The following is a 17,768-nucleotide window of genomic DNA, read 5'->3' as shown; positions in this document are numbered from 1 at the left end:
CATCCGGAGCCTTAAACACTGCGTTCCATGAGGCTGGCAGGGGGAGTCGCTCTCTTCTGTGGGATCTTTAACTAGTTTTAGAATGCTAGTTTAAGCTGATATGTGATTGATCTAACGGTAAAACAGCACGAGGGCTCGAGAACTTTGACAGGTTACAATTTTACTTGGCAACAGATTGTGTCTGAATTCTGATTGGTTGTTGTATCTGAATTCTGATTGGTTGTTGTTATACAGTGGGGCAAAAAAGTATTTAGTCAGTCACCAATTGTGCAAGTTCTCCCACTTAAAAAGATGAGAGAAGCCTGTCATTTTCATCATAGGTACACTTCAACTATGAGAGACAAAATGAGAAAAAAAAATCCAGAAAATTACATTGTCTGATTTTTAAATAATTTATTTGCAAATTATGGTTGAAAATAAGTATTTGATCAATAACAAAAGTTTATCTCAATACTTTGTTATATACCCTTTGTTGGCAATGACAGAGGTCAAACGTTTTCTGTAAGTCTTCACAAGGTTTTCACACACTGTTGCTGGTATTTTGGCCCATTCCCCCATGCAGATCTCCTCTAGAGCAGTGATGTTTTGGGGCTGTCGCTGGGCAACACGGACTTTCAACTCCCTCCAAAGATTTTCTATGGGGTTGAGATCTGGAGACTGGCTAGGCCACTCCAGGACCTTGAAATGCTTCTTACGAAGCCACTCCTTTATGGCCTGGGCGGTGTGTTTGGGATCATTGTCATGCTGAAAGACCCAGCCACGTTTCATCTTCAATGCCCTTGCTGATGGAAGGAGGTTTTCACTCAAAATCTCACGATACTTGGCCCCATTCATTCTTTCCTTTACACGGATGAGTCGTCCTGGTCCCTTTGCAGAAAAACAGCCCCAAAGCATGATGTTTCCACCCCCATGCTTCACAGTAGGTATGGTGTTCTTTGGATGCAACTCAGCATTCTTTCTCCTCCAAACACGACAAGTTGAGTTTTTACCAAAAAGTTCTATTTTGGTTTCATCTGACCATATGACATTCTCCCAATCCTCTTCTGGATCATCCAAATGCTCTCTAGCAAACTTCAGACGGGCCTGGACATGTACTGGCTTAAGCAGGGGGACACGTCTGGCACTGCAGGATTTGAGTCCCTGGTGGCGTAGTGTGTTACTGATGGTAGCCTTTGTTACTTTGGTCCCAGCTCTCTGCAGGTCATTCACTAGGTCCCCCCGTGTGGTTCTGGGATTTTTGCTCACCGTTCTTGTGATCATTTTGACCCCACGGGGTGAGAGCTTGCGTGGAGCCCCAGATCGAGGGAGATTATCAGTGGTCTTGTATGTCTTTCATTTTCTAATAATTGCTCCCACAGTTGATTTCTTCACATCAAGCTGCTTACCTATTGCAGATTCAGTCTTCCCAGCCTGGTGCAGGTCTACAATTTTGTTTCTGGTGTCCTTTGACAGCTCTTTGGTCTTGGCCATAGTGGAGTTTGGACTGTGACTATTTGAGGTTGTGGACAGGTGTTTTTTATACTGATAACGAGTTCAAACAGGTGCCATTAATACAGGTAACGAGTGGAGGACAGAGGAGCCTCTTAAAGAAGTTGTTACAGGTCTGTGAGAGCCAGAAATCTTGCTTGTTTGTAGGTGACCAAATACTTATTTTACTGAGGAATTTACCAATTAATTCATTAAAAATCCTACAATGTGATTTCCTGGATTCTTTCCCCCCATTCTGTCTCTCATAGTTGAAGTGTACCTATGATGAAAATTACAGGCCTCTCTCATCTTTTTAAGCGGGAGAACTTGCACAATTGGTGGCTGACTAAATACTTTTTTGCCCCACTGTATGATTGCCTTTTTGTTGTCTTCTTGAGCCCAGAGTGGGGGGAGGGGGGAGTGACAGGGTTCTACAGAGAAAAGTTTTCACTGCAACCGAACTTCCTGTTTTCGTGACCACACCCCCAGCACAGATATTCATGTTCACATTGTTAAGTTTGTTTTTCTCTTTTATTTTAGATTTCTGTGATCTGACTCTGGATCCCAACACGGCACATCATCACCTCATTCTGTCTGAGAAGAACAGAGCGGTGAGATGGAATGAGAGAGAGCAGCGTTACTCTGATCATCCAGAGAGATTTGATTCCTGGCCTCAGGTGTTGTGTAAGGAGAGTGTGTGTGGACGCTGTTACTGGGAGGTGGAGCAGAGCGGTGCTGGTGGTGTGTACATATCAGTCTCATATAAAGACATCAGCAGGAAAGGAGAGGGTAATGAGTGTGTGTTTGGATGCAACAATCAGTCCTGGAGACTGCGGTGTTTTTCTTCTTCTTCTCTCTCATTCTGGCACAACAGCATCAAGACTGATCTCAGAGTTCCATCACCCTCCAGAATAGGAGTGTATGTGGATCACAGTGCAGGAACTCTGTCCTTCTACAGCGTCTCTGACACGATGAAGCTCCTCCACAGAGTCCACACCACATTCACTCAGACTCTATACGCTGGGTTTGGGCTCAACTTGGATTCTACAGTGAGATTGTGTGATCCAGAATAAAAGTGTGTCATGTTTTCTGTAAAATTCCTGCACGTTGCCGCGTTGTTGCTCAGTCGTCTGTTTCACTAGAACACAATCCAGCTGCACAAAAACACTCATTTTAATATTTAAATTAAAACAGATGAATAATTTAAAATAATTCAAAATGAAATGTTAAAACTTAACTGTCAGACAAGAAACTCGTCAAATTTAAAAAGAAAATTATCTCATGACCTTCACATTATAAAGTTGTGTTTGTTTCATATTAAGCAGCGTCTCATTAAATAACTAATAAACAGTAATAAAGCCAGAACAGAACAACATTTTAAACCTGTTCAGGTCACACTATATAAAAATAAAACATCACTTTTGGAATGAATTTGATTTTTCTGCTTGTGTTCTAAGATGTAAAATCCACATTCACTTTTTCAAATCTGAAGTTGTTTCTAAACCCTGAGATTTGATTGTAAAACATTGAACAATATTTAAACTCCATTAGAACATCCAGTACATGATCGGTTCAGGCTGCCGATGTCGTGTTCATCCCATATTCAGCCTGGATGATGATTGGCCTGCAGACAGAACCTTATAAATCCAGGTTTATCTGTCAGTTTGCGATTTTTATTCAAATATTACAATCAAAGCTTTGCAGAATAAAAGATAAGAGCACAGGAGAATAAAGTTTCCCCCAGTGATGGAGTTTCTGTGCTGAACTCATTTTCAGACAGAAGCAAATTCAACCTTTTCCTGAGAGTTTCAGCAGCTGGATAAATATTGTTCAGTATTTTAAACTGAATTTCTTTCACTGGGGGTGAAATTGGCCGTCTAAGATAACTACAGTGTGTATTTGTTAGCGTTCCTCCATTGTCAGTTATTCTTACTTTTATTTTTTTTTTAAATCCAGGAATAGCTTCCATTTTAAAACATTTCTAATTCCTTTATTATTAGATTTTTCACCAATTTCCACTTCACCGATTTTCAATTCAGGCAGTTTGACCGACACCTTTGAATATTCAAGGGTATTTTTTATCATGAACCTTAAGGGAGGTGGAATAGCTCTACAAATTTAAATAAATTCTCTTTAGACACATTTTAAATGAAACTTTTCTACAAATGAATTAAATTGCATTAAATGTCCATTTTCATCCATTAGATCAGTAATATCTAAAACTTTATCATTCCATTCTTGTTGAAATAAAATCTTCCTATTAATAGTAATGGTTCTATTATTTCACAAGGTTAAGTACGCTAGCATTTGTGTACATTAAATAAATAATTTTGGTGAAATTGGCCAGCCTTGTCTGATTCCATGTAAAATCTTAAATTGAATAATTGATTGGTAATCAATCATATCCAGAATCAGTCGGACGTGGTTTTGAATATATCTTCCCTTCATGAAGGCTGATTGATATTCGTCTACAAGTTTTACAAGTACACACTTTAGACGATTAGCAGATACTAAGGCAAGTAATTTATAATCATTGCATAGTAAGGTTATAGATCTCCAATTGTCTAGCAACAACAAGTCTTTTTTGGGTTTTGGTAGCAAGGTTATTAAGCCTGTCTTCATAGTCGGGGATAAACATCCTTTGTGAATGCATTCTAAAAATGCTCTATATAATTTTTTTTTTTTTTATATCCACCCAAAAGTATTTTAAAAATTCAGATGTTAAGCCATCGATTCCTGGTGATTTACCATTTTCCATTTGTTTTAATGCAATTTCAATTTCTGTTATAGTTCATTCCTCATCAAGTGTATGTTTGTCTTCATCCATTTTTTTGATGTCATCATTGATGGGATAAAATAAGACATCAAATTCTGATTTATTAAATTTAAATTACAATAAACGAGCCAAATTCCATCCTGTACTCATTTCTGATCTATTATATTATCATTGGTCATAAGCTTACTCATTTTTTTCTTAGTTTGTCTTTGTTTTTCAAGTCTGAAGAAATATGATGAACTTTTTTCACCCTGTTCGATCCATCCAGCTCTTGATCGAGTGGAAGCTCCATTTGCCTTTATTGTGTACATTTCGTCTAGTTGAGACTGCAGTGACTGTAATTCTGAAATGTTTTCTAAGGATAGTTGTGTGTTATTTACTAATGTATTAATTTTATCAATCACATCCTTTTGTTCTAGTCTCCTTATACGTGAAAGTTTTTTACCCATGCCAATTGCTATTTGTTTGACCTTAAACTTCAGAGGTGGGCAAACTACGACCCGCGGGCCACATCCGGCCCGTTGGCGTTTTTAATCCGGCCCGCGGAAGACAATCATATAAACATGATTGAGCAGATCTATAACCTATAAGCGTCAGTGTTATCACATAGACAGGTGTTCTAGAGATCTGTCTTTCCAGTCAATCGTATTCACGCGAGATTACATTTGCAGAGTGGTGCAGCGCGTGCCATGGAAGTCGTTCTGGTGCCCGTGCCACTGATGATCTCGAGAACACAGGATAAAACTTTACAGTGAGTGGTCCTAAAAAAAAGAAAAGTGGACAGTGAGTGCAGGGTGTTCAATAAAGAATGGGCAACTAAATATTTTTTTGCTGAAGTCCGATCAAAGGTTGTATGCCTTATTTGCAAAGAAACCGTTGCAGTTTTAAAGGAATATAAGAACAAACGGCAGTTTTCCTCCAAGCATACTAATTATGCTAACAACCAGTCAGCGCAAGAACGGACGAATAGAGCTCAGCGGTTGCTGAGTGAATGTGAGTATTAACACTTTCTCTTTTTAAAACTATGTTGGAGCTGTAATAAGATGGTAGTCACATGTTTACAGACATAATAATATAAAAAGTATAACTCTTAGTAATTTTGGTTGTCTTGGGTGGCTGCTGTAGTGCTGGTGTTTGTTTTTAAGTACCGTGTGCTTTTGGGTGTCTGCTCCGCCCCTCATTTATGTCCCTGTCTATTATGAGCAGCTGACCGTGCTTCTGCTTATATCTGTTCCTGGACTTTTGCCTGTGGAGGTTATGCTGATCTATGAGTGGCCTTTTGGAATATGAAAACCTGTTTGGAACCTGTGTTTTGATTTTTTGAGGACTGGAAATATTTCAGTGAGTGACTGAACCTGAAAACCAGTTTGGAGTTTTTTGCTTTCTTGAGCTGTTTTGTTTGATTTTGTGGGCTGGATGGATCCAGTGCCAAACCATTGAACTGCAAACATGTTGGCATGGTGTGGTACCCAAACTGTTGAACTGCAAACATGTTGGCATGGTGTGGTACCTCTCCTACTAATGGTGGTTGGTTGTACTGGCAGGCTGGAAGTGGATGGTTAAAAAAAAAACACTCAGGTGTAAATCTACGAGTTCAGTGAAATGTACAAAAATGATATGTACTGATATGTAATTTAGTTCAATTTAATGATATGCAATTTAGTTGTATGTATAAAATGATACAAATATACAAATACACTGGCATCCTACTCATCCTGGCAGCTCAAAGATGTAATTTAAGAATTAAGTGTGCTACTTTTCTTACTGTCGTGTGTGTGTGTGTGTGTGTGTGTGTGTGTGTGTGTGTGTGTGTGTGTGTGTGTGTGTGTGTGTGTTACTTTTCTGGATGGATCCAGTGCCAATCTATTGAACTGCAAGCATTTTTCTGCTCTGCCTTTGTTGACTGAGAACTAAAATAAATGTCAATCTGATCTGCATTTGGGTCTCTGTCAGTGAAGGCCTTACAATAACACTAAAGCTTTTTCGGTTTATGTTCGATATGTATGAATTTGGTGCTGGCCCGGCCCGCCTGGCAAATTTCAAAAGTCAATGTGGCCCCTGAGCCAAAAAGTTTGCCCACCCCTGTTAAACTTAAACCATTCCCATTTACTCCTATCAGACATGTCTAACTCTTCAACCTCCAAAATAAGAGACTTCACCTGATCACAAAATTCACCGTTCTGTAATAAGTCGTAATTAAATTTCCAGATATTAGGAAGGATCTTATGTTGCTTAGACGTGAATAAGTTTAGACTAATTGTACAATGGTCTGTGAGCGGAGAGGCTGAAATTTCACAATCTAAAATATCATTATACAGCTCACAAGAGATAAGCCAGTAATCTAGTCTCGAACACTGACCGTTTCCTGCAGCATTAAACCATGTATATTGAATACAAGTTGGGTTTGACGACCTCCAAAAATCAATTACATTCGTTATTGTTCATAAATTCAGTATAACGTGGCTGTAAACAGGTTGTGGATTCCTGTGAGGCATTCGATCTAACCATGAATCAGGGGCTATGTTAAAGTCTCCACCCATTATCACTTTTACTGAAGTATGTGATGTTTTCCATTCGTTAACAAGTTTACTTCATTCCTCTGTTATGATTTTGGGTACAAATAAGGTTCATTTGGTTGTGCTTAGAACTGTGATATTGGTGAATTGCTCCTAGAGGGAACAAAAGAGTTAACCTGTTGTAATCATAGGATTAAATAGGTGCAGTTCAATAACCACGTAACGTTAAAGATAATCATTTACAGATCGGTCTAAAACATCGAAATCAGATTAAAATTCAAAAGGAGTGGGAGAACTTTATAAATTCATCCATCTTAGATAGATTATCTAACTGAATTACACTTCATTTCAGTGAGACAACTTTGTGTGAGAAGAGTGAGTTGGTACTCTCTATTGCCTGCAGGAATTTGAGACGGTATGTTTTCATTTCTGCATGTTGTGTTTTATATTCAGTAAAGTGCCAGCATTTCCATTTGCAATCCCTGGTTTTTGGTCGAACTCTCACTTGTCTACCCCACTCTAATAGAACCTAGAACTGGTCCAGTAGCTTCTCGAGTATCGGGGAATTGATAGCGGTGCTACACAGGCACTTAGGGATGTATGTGCAGGGGAGAGTGGGAGAAGCAAACTGGGAACAAAGCCAAATCACAGGATGAGAATTGTAGTGAAAATACAGGCAAGGGTCGGTCGATCGGCAAACAGAGCAATGTAGGCAGGACGAGAGAACGAGGTAGAGAAAACGAGAACAGGGGTGGAAATAACTAGAAAGCAGGCAGAAGGTAAACGGCTCGGTACGACAGGAGTGAACACTGAACAATACTTTGCAACTCGGGAGAATGTGAGAGAGGCTTAAGTAACTGGGCTGATGACTCAAATGAGAGACAGGTGTAATTAATAAGCAGGTGATAGAGGGCACTGTGGTTCTTGGGAGTTGTAGTTTTGAGAAGCCATGTTTGTAGTTTGTTTCGAGCTGTCACTCCCAACGCCATTACTGACAGCAGGCACTTATGGATACAAGCACAGGAGAGAACGGGGGTGTCGCAAACTGCAGGCTGAGGCAAATACGAAGAGCGAGAATCATAGTCAGGAACAGGCAGATGTCAGTCGAATGGCAAACTGAGCAACATAGGGAAAACAGTAAGACAAAGTCGAGACTAAACGCAAACACTGGTCAATACAGGAAATCAGGCAGAAATCAAATGACTCGGTAAAGCTGGGCACAGAACACTAAACAATACTTCGCACTGGCAGTCTGTGAGAGCTGAGTGTATATAGGCGAGGTGATCACTGATGCATGGGAGACAGGTGATGTAATTATAAGTCAGGTGATAGAAGGCACTGTGACTCTTGGGGACTGTAGTCTGGAGTGGCCATGTTTGGAGGCTGCTCTGAAATCATGTTTTCAGCGCCGTTACTGACACTCCTCTGCGACCCATTCCCCACAGTCAGTTAATTTGCGTAATCTTTTCATCAAATACTATTTTCATTATTATTAGCTTTATTTTGAAAGGACATTTGTATTTTATAGTTGCTTACACCTAGCTGTCTGTCTCATACTGATGGGATAGTGCTTAAATACTGACCTCTAGTGGTGACAGGTGGAACTGCTTGGCTCTCACAGTTTTGGAGATTGAACCAGAGGTAAATTCGATGTAAACAGTGCTTAGACGGAATTAATTATTCATGCTTCAGTGAACGTTCTAAATCAACACAGATTGATAGAGATTACATCTGCCTCCTTGTAAATGTTATCAGTGTATTTTGTGTTGCTGTTTATGTTGATTTGAGTGCATTGTTGTCTAAGTTTTGGAAAGACACGTGAGAATAGCTAAAATTCCATCTCTCCCCACACTAGCATTACCTCAACCTATGCTGCCCTGCGGAGTCCCAACTTTTTGCTGTTTGTGCCAGCATGGGCGCCGCCAGGGGGGGAAAGTTAGAACAATTCTAGGGGCCCAGCACTGCCATGGGGCCCTTTAATAAGACTTTTGAAATAACAGCAATGCAATATTCCATCTGGTAAAATGAGCTAATTGAACAAGGTTGTCTATTTCTTGAGTTCTTCAACATATTGTCATTTAACCCTCCCCCTTTTGCAAAATGGTACGGTCCAGTTCTGGTAGAAGCGCGATGCGTTAAATCTGTGTGCTGATCAGTGCAACGCTACTTGCTGCTGTGTCGCGGTGCAGCAGCCAGCCAGCCAGCAGTGGAGTGCGTACAGTCTATGATCGCTAAATATGAAGAGTGGCTGTCAAAAACGTAAAGAAAGGCAGCTGAAAGCTGAGAGGGACCGGAGAGGCAGGCAACTGGTCACTCAGTTTTTCCCAAAGAAAGGTAGCTATCGCTCATATGTGTGTTCAAAATATTAGCGAATGGTAAATGAACAGTATGAACGTGCTTGGATTAGCCTATCAAGAGAACACTTTTACAGTTTGTACAGTGACATTTTTTTCCATTTTAATAACTGAACTGACTTGTGTGATAAACAAGATGAAATATTACGTTATGCTGGTGCTAATAACTAGTGCTAATAACCAGTTTCATAACTAATGGGGTGCCCTAAATATACAGATTCAGCCTCAGGGGGACCTCCGCCCTACCAAACCACTGAACCCCCCTTTGGAGAAGGAGGTAAGCAGCAATACAACCCATAAATGCTTTAGGATTGAAGTTTTTAAATTTTAAATTAGATTTAAGTTTTAGAATTAGTCACTGACCAGTTTTCATCTAGTCCCTGGTAGGTTAATACATAAAATGTAATAACAAAGTCACAAACTCAAGGTCCATGGGCTATCAAAAGTCAAATAATGACAGTAGTGCAATTGTGATGAGGGTGGGCAAAGTTGGGGGGCCCAAAATTCTAATCTTTCATGGGGCCCAAAATTTCTGGCGGCGCCCCTGTGTGCCAGGTACATATCATGCAATTTCCTGTGACATTCCTTTTGTATTTTATTTTATTCATAAATATGGCACAGTTTTGGAGACTGAGCCAGCGCATTACCGATATATTTCAACCTATGCTACCCTGCAATGTCGCAACCTCCGCGTTCTTTGAGTGAAAACCACAATGCAGACACACATGAGGGGTTACACACATAACTGAGTAGGTTACATACATGTCAACCTTTGGTCAGTCAAACCTGTATAACCAACCTCCAAAATCCATATTTCCCTTATAAAATCCGTATAAGATGCAAATTAAAATAATTTACCTAAAATTTGAATGATAATTAGCAATGATATAGCCCAGTTACTTTTTATTCAATATTAATAACAATAAACCTTCAGAATGAATACAAAGTATTTTTCCAGTCTCACCTGTGAAAGGTAATCCCATGTGATCTCGTTTGGACGGTAAACCTGTTGGTACAGTTAAACGCAGCACATGAATGAGGCATCTTTATTCTCGGCTACTGTAGCTATACCAGAGACGGCTGAAGAATCTCCACTTTGCCCCATCCAATATGGCGGCGAGGATGACGTATGATTCTACGCAGAAGGCGGCGTCTATGTTTATATGTCTATGACTTCACGGTTGGTGGGATTCTCGCAATGCGTTGTGCGCATGATCAAAAGTGGAACGAAGTCTCGCTACCACAAGATAACGCGCGATTTCATAAGACTCTTTACTGGCTGTCTGTTGATTACAGTACGTTTATCATCGTGGGAATTGATTATAGCTCTAAATAAATATTGAAGTTTTTTAAAGAATCCATATAACTTTATTTATACGCCCGTATACTACGTTTATTGAATCAAATCCGTATAAAATACGAACATTCCGTATGGAGCACTTGCATGTGACGTCACAGCCGATCCAGATTGGGACAGACGCCATCTTGTCGGTCAAACGCCATATTTCCACCTTCTACTTCTGCTTTTACTTCTACCTTTTCTTCTGGAAAACCCTACTGTACCGGACTTCAATATCCACTACAACTGTATGGACTTACTGGACATGGGTTTCCAGCAGAAAATGATGGTTTGTAGCGATTTCCATCGCATGCACAACATTCCGGACGAGATAGCGAGACCAGCGGGGTCTCCGTGGATTGTTATCAGAAGCAAAGCGAAGGAGGCGGCACCGGGAGCGGAAGCAAAAGCGAGGCTGCAGGCAGAGCCGGCCTCCATGGTAAACAACACGGACGATTTGGAATTACAGCTGGAATTACCTTATTCTATTCTATAATCGTCTGGTCAGTGCTATACTCAATACTTAAGTGACTTACCCATCCAATGAGGATTCTCGTTTACAAGATGCCACATCTGAGTCACTGACAAATCCTGAATTTCTGTAAAGATAACTGTCCAGAGATTTATAAGCACACAGTGCTTCACCACTGAACAGCGAGGGAAAGTTAATGAGGTAATTATACACGTCCGGGTATTCCGCTGGCAGTTCAAAATCCGGTTGTGAAAACTCCGTCCGGTAAGCCATAAGGGTCACTAATCTGTAGATCGTTTATTTTAGACATATATCTAGTTATCTGTTCATTAGAAAAATGAGCCGTGTAGTCCGTCGGTTGAAATTGATCCATTCTGTACATGAGTGCAGCAGTATTCAGCGGTGTTTTTTACCGACAAGATGGCGGCTGTGTACTTTCCGGTCACGTGACTGCAAGACAAGTGACAGGGTTCTACAGAGAAAAGTTTTTGGCCTCCAGCTTTCAAATGAACCGCCTCGAAAACCAATCAGCTTGGCGGATGTGTGGACTCGGTATGTGACATTTTCAAAAGAGAGGCGGAGTCACCAAACATTTCTGATCCAGAAGGCGGAGGCTGTTCTGCTTATTACGTGAAAATGTTTGATTTGATTAAAAGGTGTCTGGGCCTCGAACAATGTCCACATCACCATCGGGTTCTTGTTGTTTACATGTGTCATGTTACCCAAACTCGGTCAGGGCTCTGCAGGTCTTAACTGAAGCGCTTCAAATTAAGGGTTAGCGGGCTGCTAAAGTTTGAAGGCACTTCACAAGCAAGACTCGGTGCAATATTAACCAACATTAGCACAATCTGATATGATTTAATAATATCTTTGTGACCTTAATGAACACCAGTTGTTGTATCAAGTTGGAATGTTATTTACATGCCACACAAGCTTAGAAAACAGTCATATTCATATGTTGTCGTTTTTACACACTGAATCCGAACTGTTGCGAACTGATTAATTTTCCGAGCTAATCTAACGCTGCATACCTCAAGGACAGTTTGATAGCTAGCAGCCGCTCACTGCATTGCAACCGCACTTCCTAATTGACATGGTAGCCGAACAGGCATGTTGTTTCCGTGACCACGCCCCCAGAGTGAATATTCATGAGTGAATTTTGCATGGTTCCGCCCAGTGGAAACCTACAGGAACCCTTTGTGTACCGCGCATGGAGCGGATTTTTATTTTCTCCAATCAGAAATATTGGTAGGGACCCGTCCATCCCGTCCAGACCCAATTCTACACCTATGGTCTGTACAGCGGAGCACTGTGTTGTTGTCTTTTCCCCATTCAGTGGATCCCCTGGCTGGATAACTGTTGCATGCTGGGAAGCCCCGCCTCTGACAGAGAGCCGCGCGAGATGACAGAAAACAGTGCAGTGTTTTATTCAGTCATTGGGTCAAACTAATACTCTGGAGACTTCCCTATGGAGATGGACAGCACGGAAATGCCAAAACCACGGTGGAAAAATTACCGAGTTCATTTTCATTTACCGTACGATAAGTCGGTATATCAAATATCACGACAGGCCTACACACTTCACATCAATATATTTTGTGAAATAAACCCAACATGTTCACATTGTTCAGTTTGTTTTTCTCTTTTATTTTAGAGTTCTGTTATCTGACTCTGGATCCCAACACGGCACATCGTCTCCTCATTCTGTCTGAGAAGAACAGAGCGGTGAGATGGAGTGAGAGAGAGCAGCGTTACTCTGATCATCCAGAGAGAGTTGGTGGCAGGTGTTGTGTAAGGAGAGTGTGTGTGGACGCTGTTACTGGGAGGTGGAGTGGAGCCGTGCTGGTGTGTCCATCTACTAGGAAGTCTGTCTAGTCCTGGGGTGCCATGGTAACGGCCCGCGGGCCGAATACGGCCCGATTGGTCATCACATCCGGCCCGGTGATTCATGAGACTTTTTTTTTTTTTTAAATAATAAATTAATAAAAATCGAATGTTTTTTGTGTTTTTTTCGTAATGATTTTAAATCTAATGTTTCAATTTGATTCCATTTTGGTGTAATCCATCGGTTCGTTTTTAGCTGCTCTCTGCTTGCTGCAGCACGCGCAGGCGCAGTGACCCGGATTTAATGTAGAGTCGGCGAGTTGTTGCTCGTTCACAAGATGTTGTCTAAAAAGAGAAAAGTTGATTCTGAGGGTCGCATCTTTCAGGAAAAATGGAGAGAGAAATACTTTTTCTGGGAAGTAGGGGGAAAACCTGTTTGTCTGATTTGTTCGCAACAAGTGGCTGTACCGAAGGAATACAATGTCAAAAGACATTACGAGACCCACGCCGACAAATTCACCGGGCAACGCAGGACTGGAAAGCTAAATGAGCTTGCCTCAAACCTTCAAAAACACCAAGCAGCTTTCTCAAAGTCTCGAGAGACACATGAAGGTTCGTTTTAATATCATACATCATCTTCAGTTCTCCTTTAATGTTAAATGCGGCTGTTTTCAAAGAGGGGTGTCTCAATATCTTTGTTGTACATTTTATTTCATGTTGGGGCAGTGAAGGCGAGCTACATCATCGCGTGGGAGATCGCAAAAGTGTCCAAGCCATTTTCGGAGGGTGCATTCGTCAAGGATAAATACGCATCTGTTGGAATCCAGTCTTTCTATCAGTCATTGCCACCAGAGTACCCAATTATCACGGCCTTTGCCGGTAAAATACTCTGTATGTTCGGGACAACATATTTATATGAACAGGCATTTTCAGTAATGAATATTAATAAATCGAAACTGCGTAGTCGTCTGACCCATGGACATCTCAACGATGTCATGAAAATAGCAACTGCCCAGAGTCTGTCCCCCAATGTCGACAAGCTGGTAAAAAGTAAAAGACTTCTGGCTTCCATATGTAAAATGTAGCTGGTATTTCTCCCCCATGTAACCTTGTGCTGTGTGCTTGAGGGGGAATAAACAGGATGGGTGTGTGGAAATATATGTGGGACTTGACCAGCAAAGTTAATGTGCCGTTTGTTTTTATTGGTATGTTCAGTCATATTTGGCTCTTTTAAACTAATGCTACTGGATATTTAGTCACTTGACCTATTGGTGGAATTATTTACCCTGGCACTTCTTTCTTTTGACTCGTTTAGGCCTACTTGCCAATCGTTTTAATTGGCCAAATTAGGCCTATGCATTGACATGTTTTTGATGTGCAAGATCAATAAATCTGATCTAAGTCATTTACAGTTTACACTTGTGTTATTTGTGTCATAGTCCATTTCTGTAGCATTTTTTTTTTTTATAAATGTAGGCTACTTGCATGCTTAGACTGTCACATTTTCAGAGGGTAAATTGCTTTTGTCTGCCATGTGCTGTGCGCCTCGTTTTGAGGCTATAGCTTTACAATTCCTTTTGGGCGTATAGGCCTTCAAAAATCATATAAAATAATGTCCTTTTGTTGAGTTAGTGTCTGGTCTTTTCAGGCCAAAAGTGTAATTCGGCCCCCAAGGTCCCACTTGAAAAAAATCTGGCCCCCTTACCAATTTCACCCTGGCACCCCTGGTCTAGTCCTTCATCCTTCACCATATTCCAGTCCCCTCCCGATATTATATTTCCAGTTACATATTTAATTTTAAACTGCAAAATAACTTCTCTAATCTCTGTAAGAAGGGTTCTGTTTTGTGCTATGTTAGCGTCCATAAACATTTCCTAAAATTAGTGTAGAATTGTCTATTTGGAGTACGCATATTACCCAATGGCCATTGTAACTACTTTTGGTGGCAATGATTTTCCCCAGTGAGATATTGAGTAAAATTGCAACGCCTGCTGATCTTGATGTACCATGTGGGAAAAAAAAATGCCTCCCCAAAGAGTTGTCCAAAACTTTGTCTGATTCCTTTGAATGGGTTTCCTGAAGTAGTGAATGGGCTACTGAGCAACACAGAGCGATCAGGATGCTCTCTCTCTCTCTCTCTCTCTCTCTCAGGGAGCTGATGTCACCTGGTCACATGACCTGGGTTTTCCCCTAAAGTTTAGGGGAAAACCCAGGTCACATGATTCAGACAATTTCATTAGTTCAATTAGTTTAAAAGAAGACAGTTTAATTAGTTTAAATGAAAACAGTTTAATTAGTTATGTTTCAAAATCTGCAGCTATATAAGAGCCACACATCCACACAGAGCTTCAGAGCGACACAAACCTTCACAGCGAGTAACAGCGAGTTTCCAGCGATCATCAGCAACTTATCAGCAATTCATCAGCGGCTATCAGCGGTTTAATCTTCTCCTTCGGAGTAAGTCACCTTGTACTAACTGAGTGATTTGTATTTTTTTTTAAAGTTTTAATAATCTACTAACACGACACACACTAATCGCATGACTGTCTGATATTTTGGCCCAATCCCAATTCTAATTTCTACCCCTTCCCCTCCCCCTTCCCCTTGGCCCTTCCCCTTGGCCCTTCCCCTTGAAACTGAGCTACAAGGGATAGGGCTTGAAATTCAACCCTTACGTATTGGGATAGCCCTTCAACAATCGCATACGTCATCGCGTACCTCCGTCAGTGTTTACGTTAGCAAAACGCGACCAAATGCGTCATTGGCTGTGACCAGCCGCTACAGTCAGAGCCAGAGGCAGAACCAGAAATCTCTGCTGGCAGGGTGTGATTTGTTAACTAACACCACTGAATGGGATATCTTTGGCGCTTCGTGCACCACATCCGACAGAATGAGGTGTCAGAACACTCATGTAAACAATAAAAGCGAGAATAACAGAACAAAACGTACGCAGTCAAGCAACCGAAAACAATACTCACTCCCAAAGCTTTTTAGCAGCAGCTTGGATTTCAGAAATCGCTGCTCATTCTCAGCTCGAAAGCGAATCAAGCGGCGTGTTTCCTCTGGATAACAACTTAAAACACGTAAATAATGGAGAAAATACATTTATGACAATCTTTCGCCGCGGGAACGGCCATCTTTCTGAAATCCGCATGGCATTGTGGGAAATCACTCAAACCCCTTCGTTCGGAGTCAGCTCCAGGAAAATCTCCGTTTGGAGGGGTACAGAAGCCCTACCCCTTCCCCTACCCCTCCGCGTTAACTGGGATTGGGATACCCCTACCCCTTCACGTGAACGCGCAAAATGGAGGGGAAGGGCCAAGGGGTTGGTCCAAGGGGTGAAATGGGATTCGGCCTTTGCAGTTTACGAAAATATTTCAACATGAAAGTCGAGGTGACCACAGCGGTGAACTTCATCACCGGATTACTGAGAGGAAGAGGACCTCTGTCCGAAAAACAGCTCCAACACTTCAGCCGTTCTCTGGAAGAGGCGTTAGGAGGTGAGATTAAACACCACATTACACACCTGTGACTTCTGACAAAAGGATCCACATCATATTTAGTCTTTATTCGATCTACTTCTTTTTCATTTTCACTGAAATACCTTTACAATTATACCGACTCCTTGCTGTGGTCTGAGAAAAAGGGAAAGCTTATTAGTGTGGCATTCAGTTAAAGTCAGTGATGTATAAAGACCTAGATTTAATGCCGGACAGATTTTTATCTCGGGAGCATTAACACTGCCCAGAACAAATCTATTCTTAAAACAATCTGCGAGCTGAACAGAGTTTTTAAAAGTCTGTTTTCTTTGATTCCAGAGCATTATGAGCACCACTGGTTCCCTGACGCACCGTTCAGAGGTTCGGGATATCGATGCCTCAGAATCAATCGCAGGATGGAGCCGCTAGTAGGGAAGGCTGCTTACACCAGTGGTCTCAGCATGGAGCAGGTTCGCGCCCTCTTACCGTGTGAGCTGACAGTGTGGGTCGACCCCTACGAAGTGTCCTACCGGATCGGGGAGAACGGGTCCATAGGTGTGCTGTAGGAGTCCACACCACTGCCGCTGGAGACTCATCTCAACTCTGTGATGACCGTCTCCAGCTAATCTCTCAGCACATCTGGCCCACATGTGTTTGACATTTTAAACGATATATTTTGGTTAAGTTCCTTATTTTAACGCCTGTAAAAAAATTTTTCATTTGTAAATATTTTGATTTATTATTTTATTACTTGTAAATATTTTGATAATTTTATTTGTAAATATTAAGATTTTTATTATTCGTAAATATTTAGATGATATTGTTTTTAGTAAATATTTTTATTAAAGATGATTAAATAAATATATTTTGATTAAAGATGATGCTTCAGTTTTTTTTCATAGTGTTTGTTTTACATTTGCATGATGCGTAATACAGTTTATAAATACAGTAAGTGCACATTTTCGGTGTAACTGTAGCCCATTTGTTGTTGTATAATTTCTGACCCCTCTCTACTCATCCATCAGTGGAAAGGGTCCATCAGAGGGCCACACTGATCCACTCCTACCAGTGACAGATCCACTGCCTTATCAGTGTTGCTGCTATGAGAATGGTCACCCAGCCAAACAAGTTAACAAGCAGATTATTAAACTACAGACACTTAAATTACTCGCACAAATGTCAGTAGCCCTTCAAACGCCCAAATGTGATGTGCATACAGTTTGAAAGGGCGAACTGTTCGACCATAACCGCCTCAACAACTGTTCAAGCTGCCTCACTGTCCGCGCGCGAGCGGAGCAGCAATGGACAGAGAAGCGGCAGCTCAGCGCGCGCAGCCGCCCCGGATTACAGGAACACCGGGAGATTGCTGTGGAGTTTTTGTACCGCCGTTGTTTTAAACTTCTAACAGGACTGGATTATTATTATTTTAAAAGGGCAACATTTAATTCGAGGCAAAAAGGGCAGGGGCTCAAGCACCCCTAAAGCCCTGTGTGTGCACGTGCCTGGTTGTGTATTAATTTAATCAATCAGATCCTTTTGTT

The 17,768-nt window shown here is 41.2% G+C and overlaps 2 protein-coding genes across 2 annotated transcripts in view; both read left to right on the top strand.

Annotated features, from left to right (window-relative positions):
• LOC132877465 (tripartite motif-containing protein 16-like) overlaps nt 1–2,564 on the top strand; it is a 6,452-nt gene extending 3,888 nt beyond the window's left edge. Inside the window, exon 6 of the mRNA XM_060913591.1 lies at nt 2,008–2,564. Coding sequence (XP_060769574.1) covers nt 2,008–2,540 — 533 coding nt within the window. The 3' untranslated portion in view covers nt 2,541–2,564. The remainder of the gene's footprint in view (nt 1–2,007) is intronic.
• Nucleotides 2,565–16,130: 13,566 nt separating this feature from the next.
• Nucleotides 16,131–16,793, top strand: LOC132868671 (protein BTG1-like). Its single transcript, XM_060901753.1, has 2 exons — nt 16,131–16,248; nt 16,567–16,793. The coding sequence occupies exons 1-2, from the start codon at nt 16,131–16,133 to the stop codon at nt 16,791–16,793; spliced, it is 345 nt and encodes a 114-aa protein (XP_060757736.1).
• Nucleotides 16,794–17,768: the final 975 nt, after the last annotated feature.

The sequence above is a fragment of the Neoarius graeffei genome, chromosome 2 (assembly GCF_027579695.1).
Source record: "Neoarius graeffei isolate fNeoGra1 chromosome 2, fNeoGra1.pri, whole genome shotgun sequence".
In the NCBI taxonomy this organism is placed as follows: Eukaryota; Metazoa; Chordata; class Actinopteri; order Siluriformes; family Ariidae; genus Neoarius; species Neoarius graeffei.
Note: the sequence above shows the minus strand (reverse complement) of the source record. Positions and strands in the feature narration are given on the sequence as shown.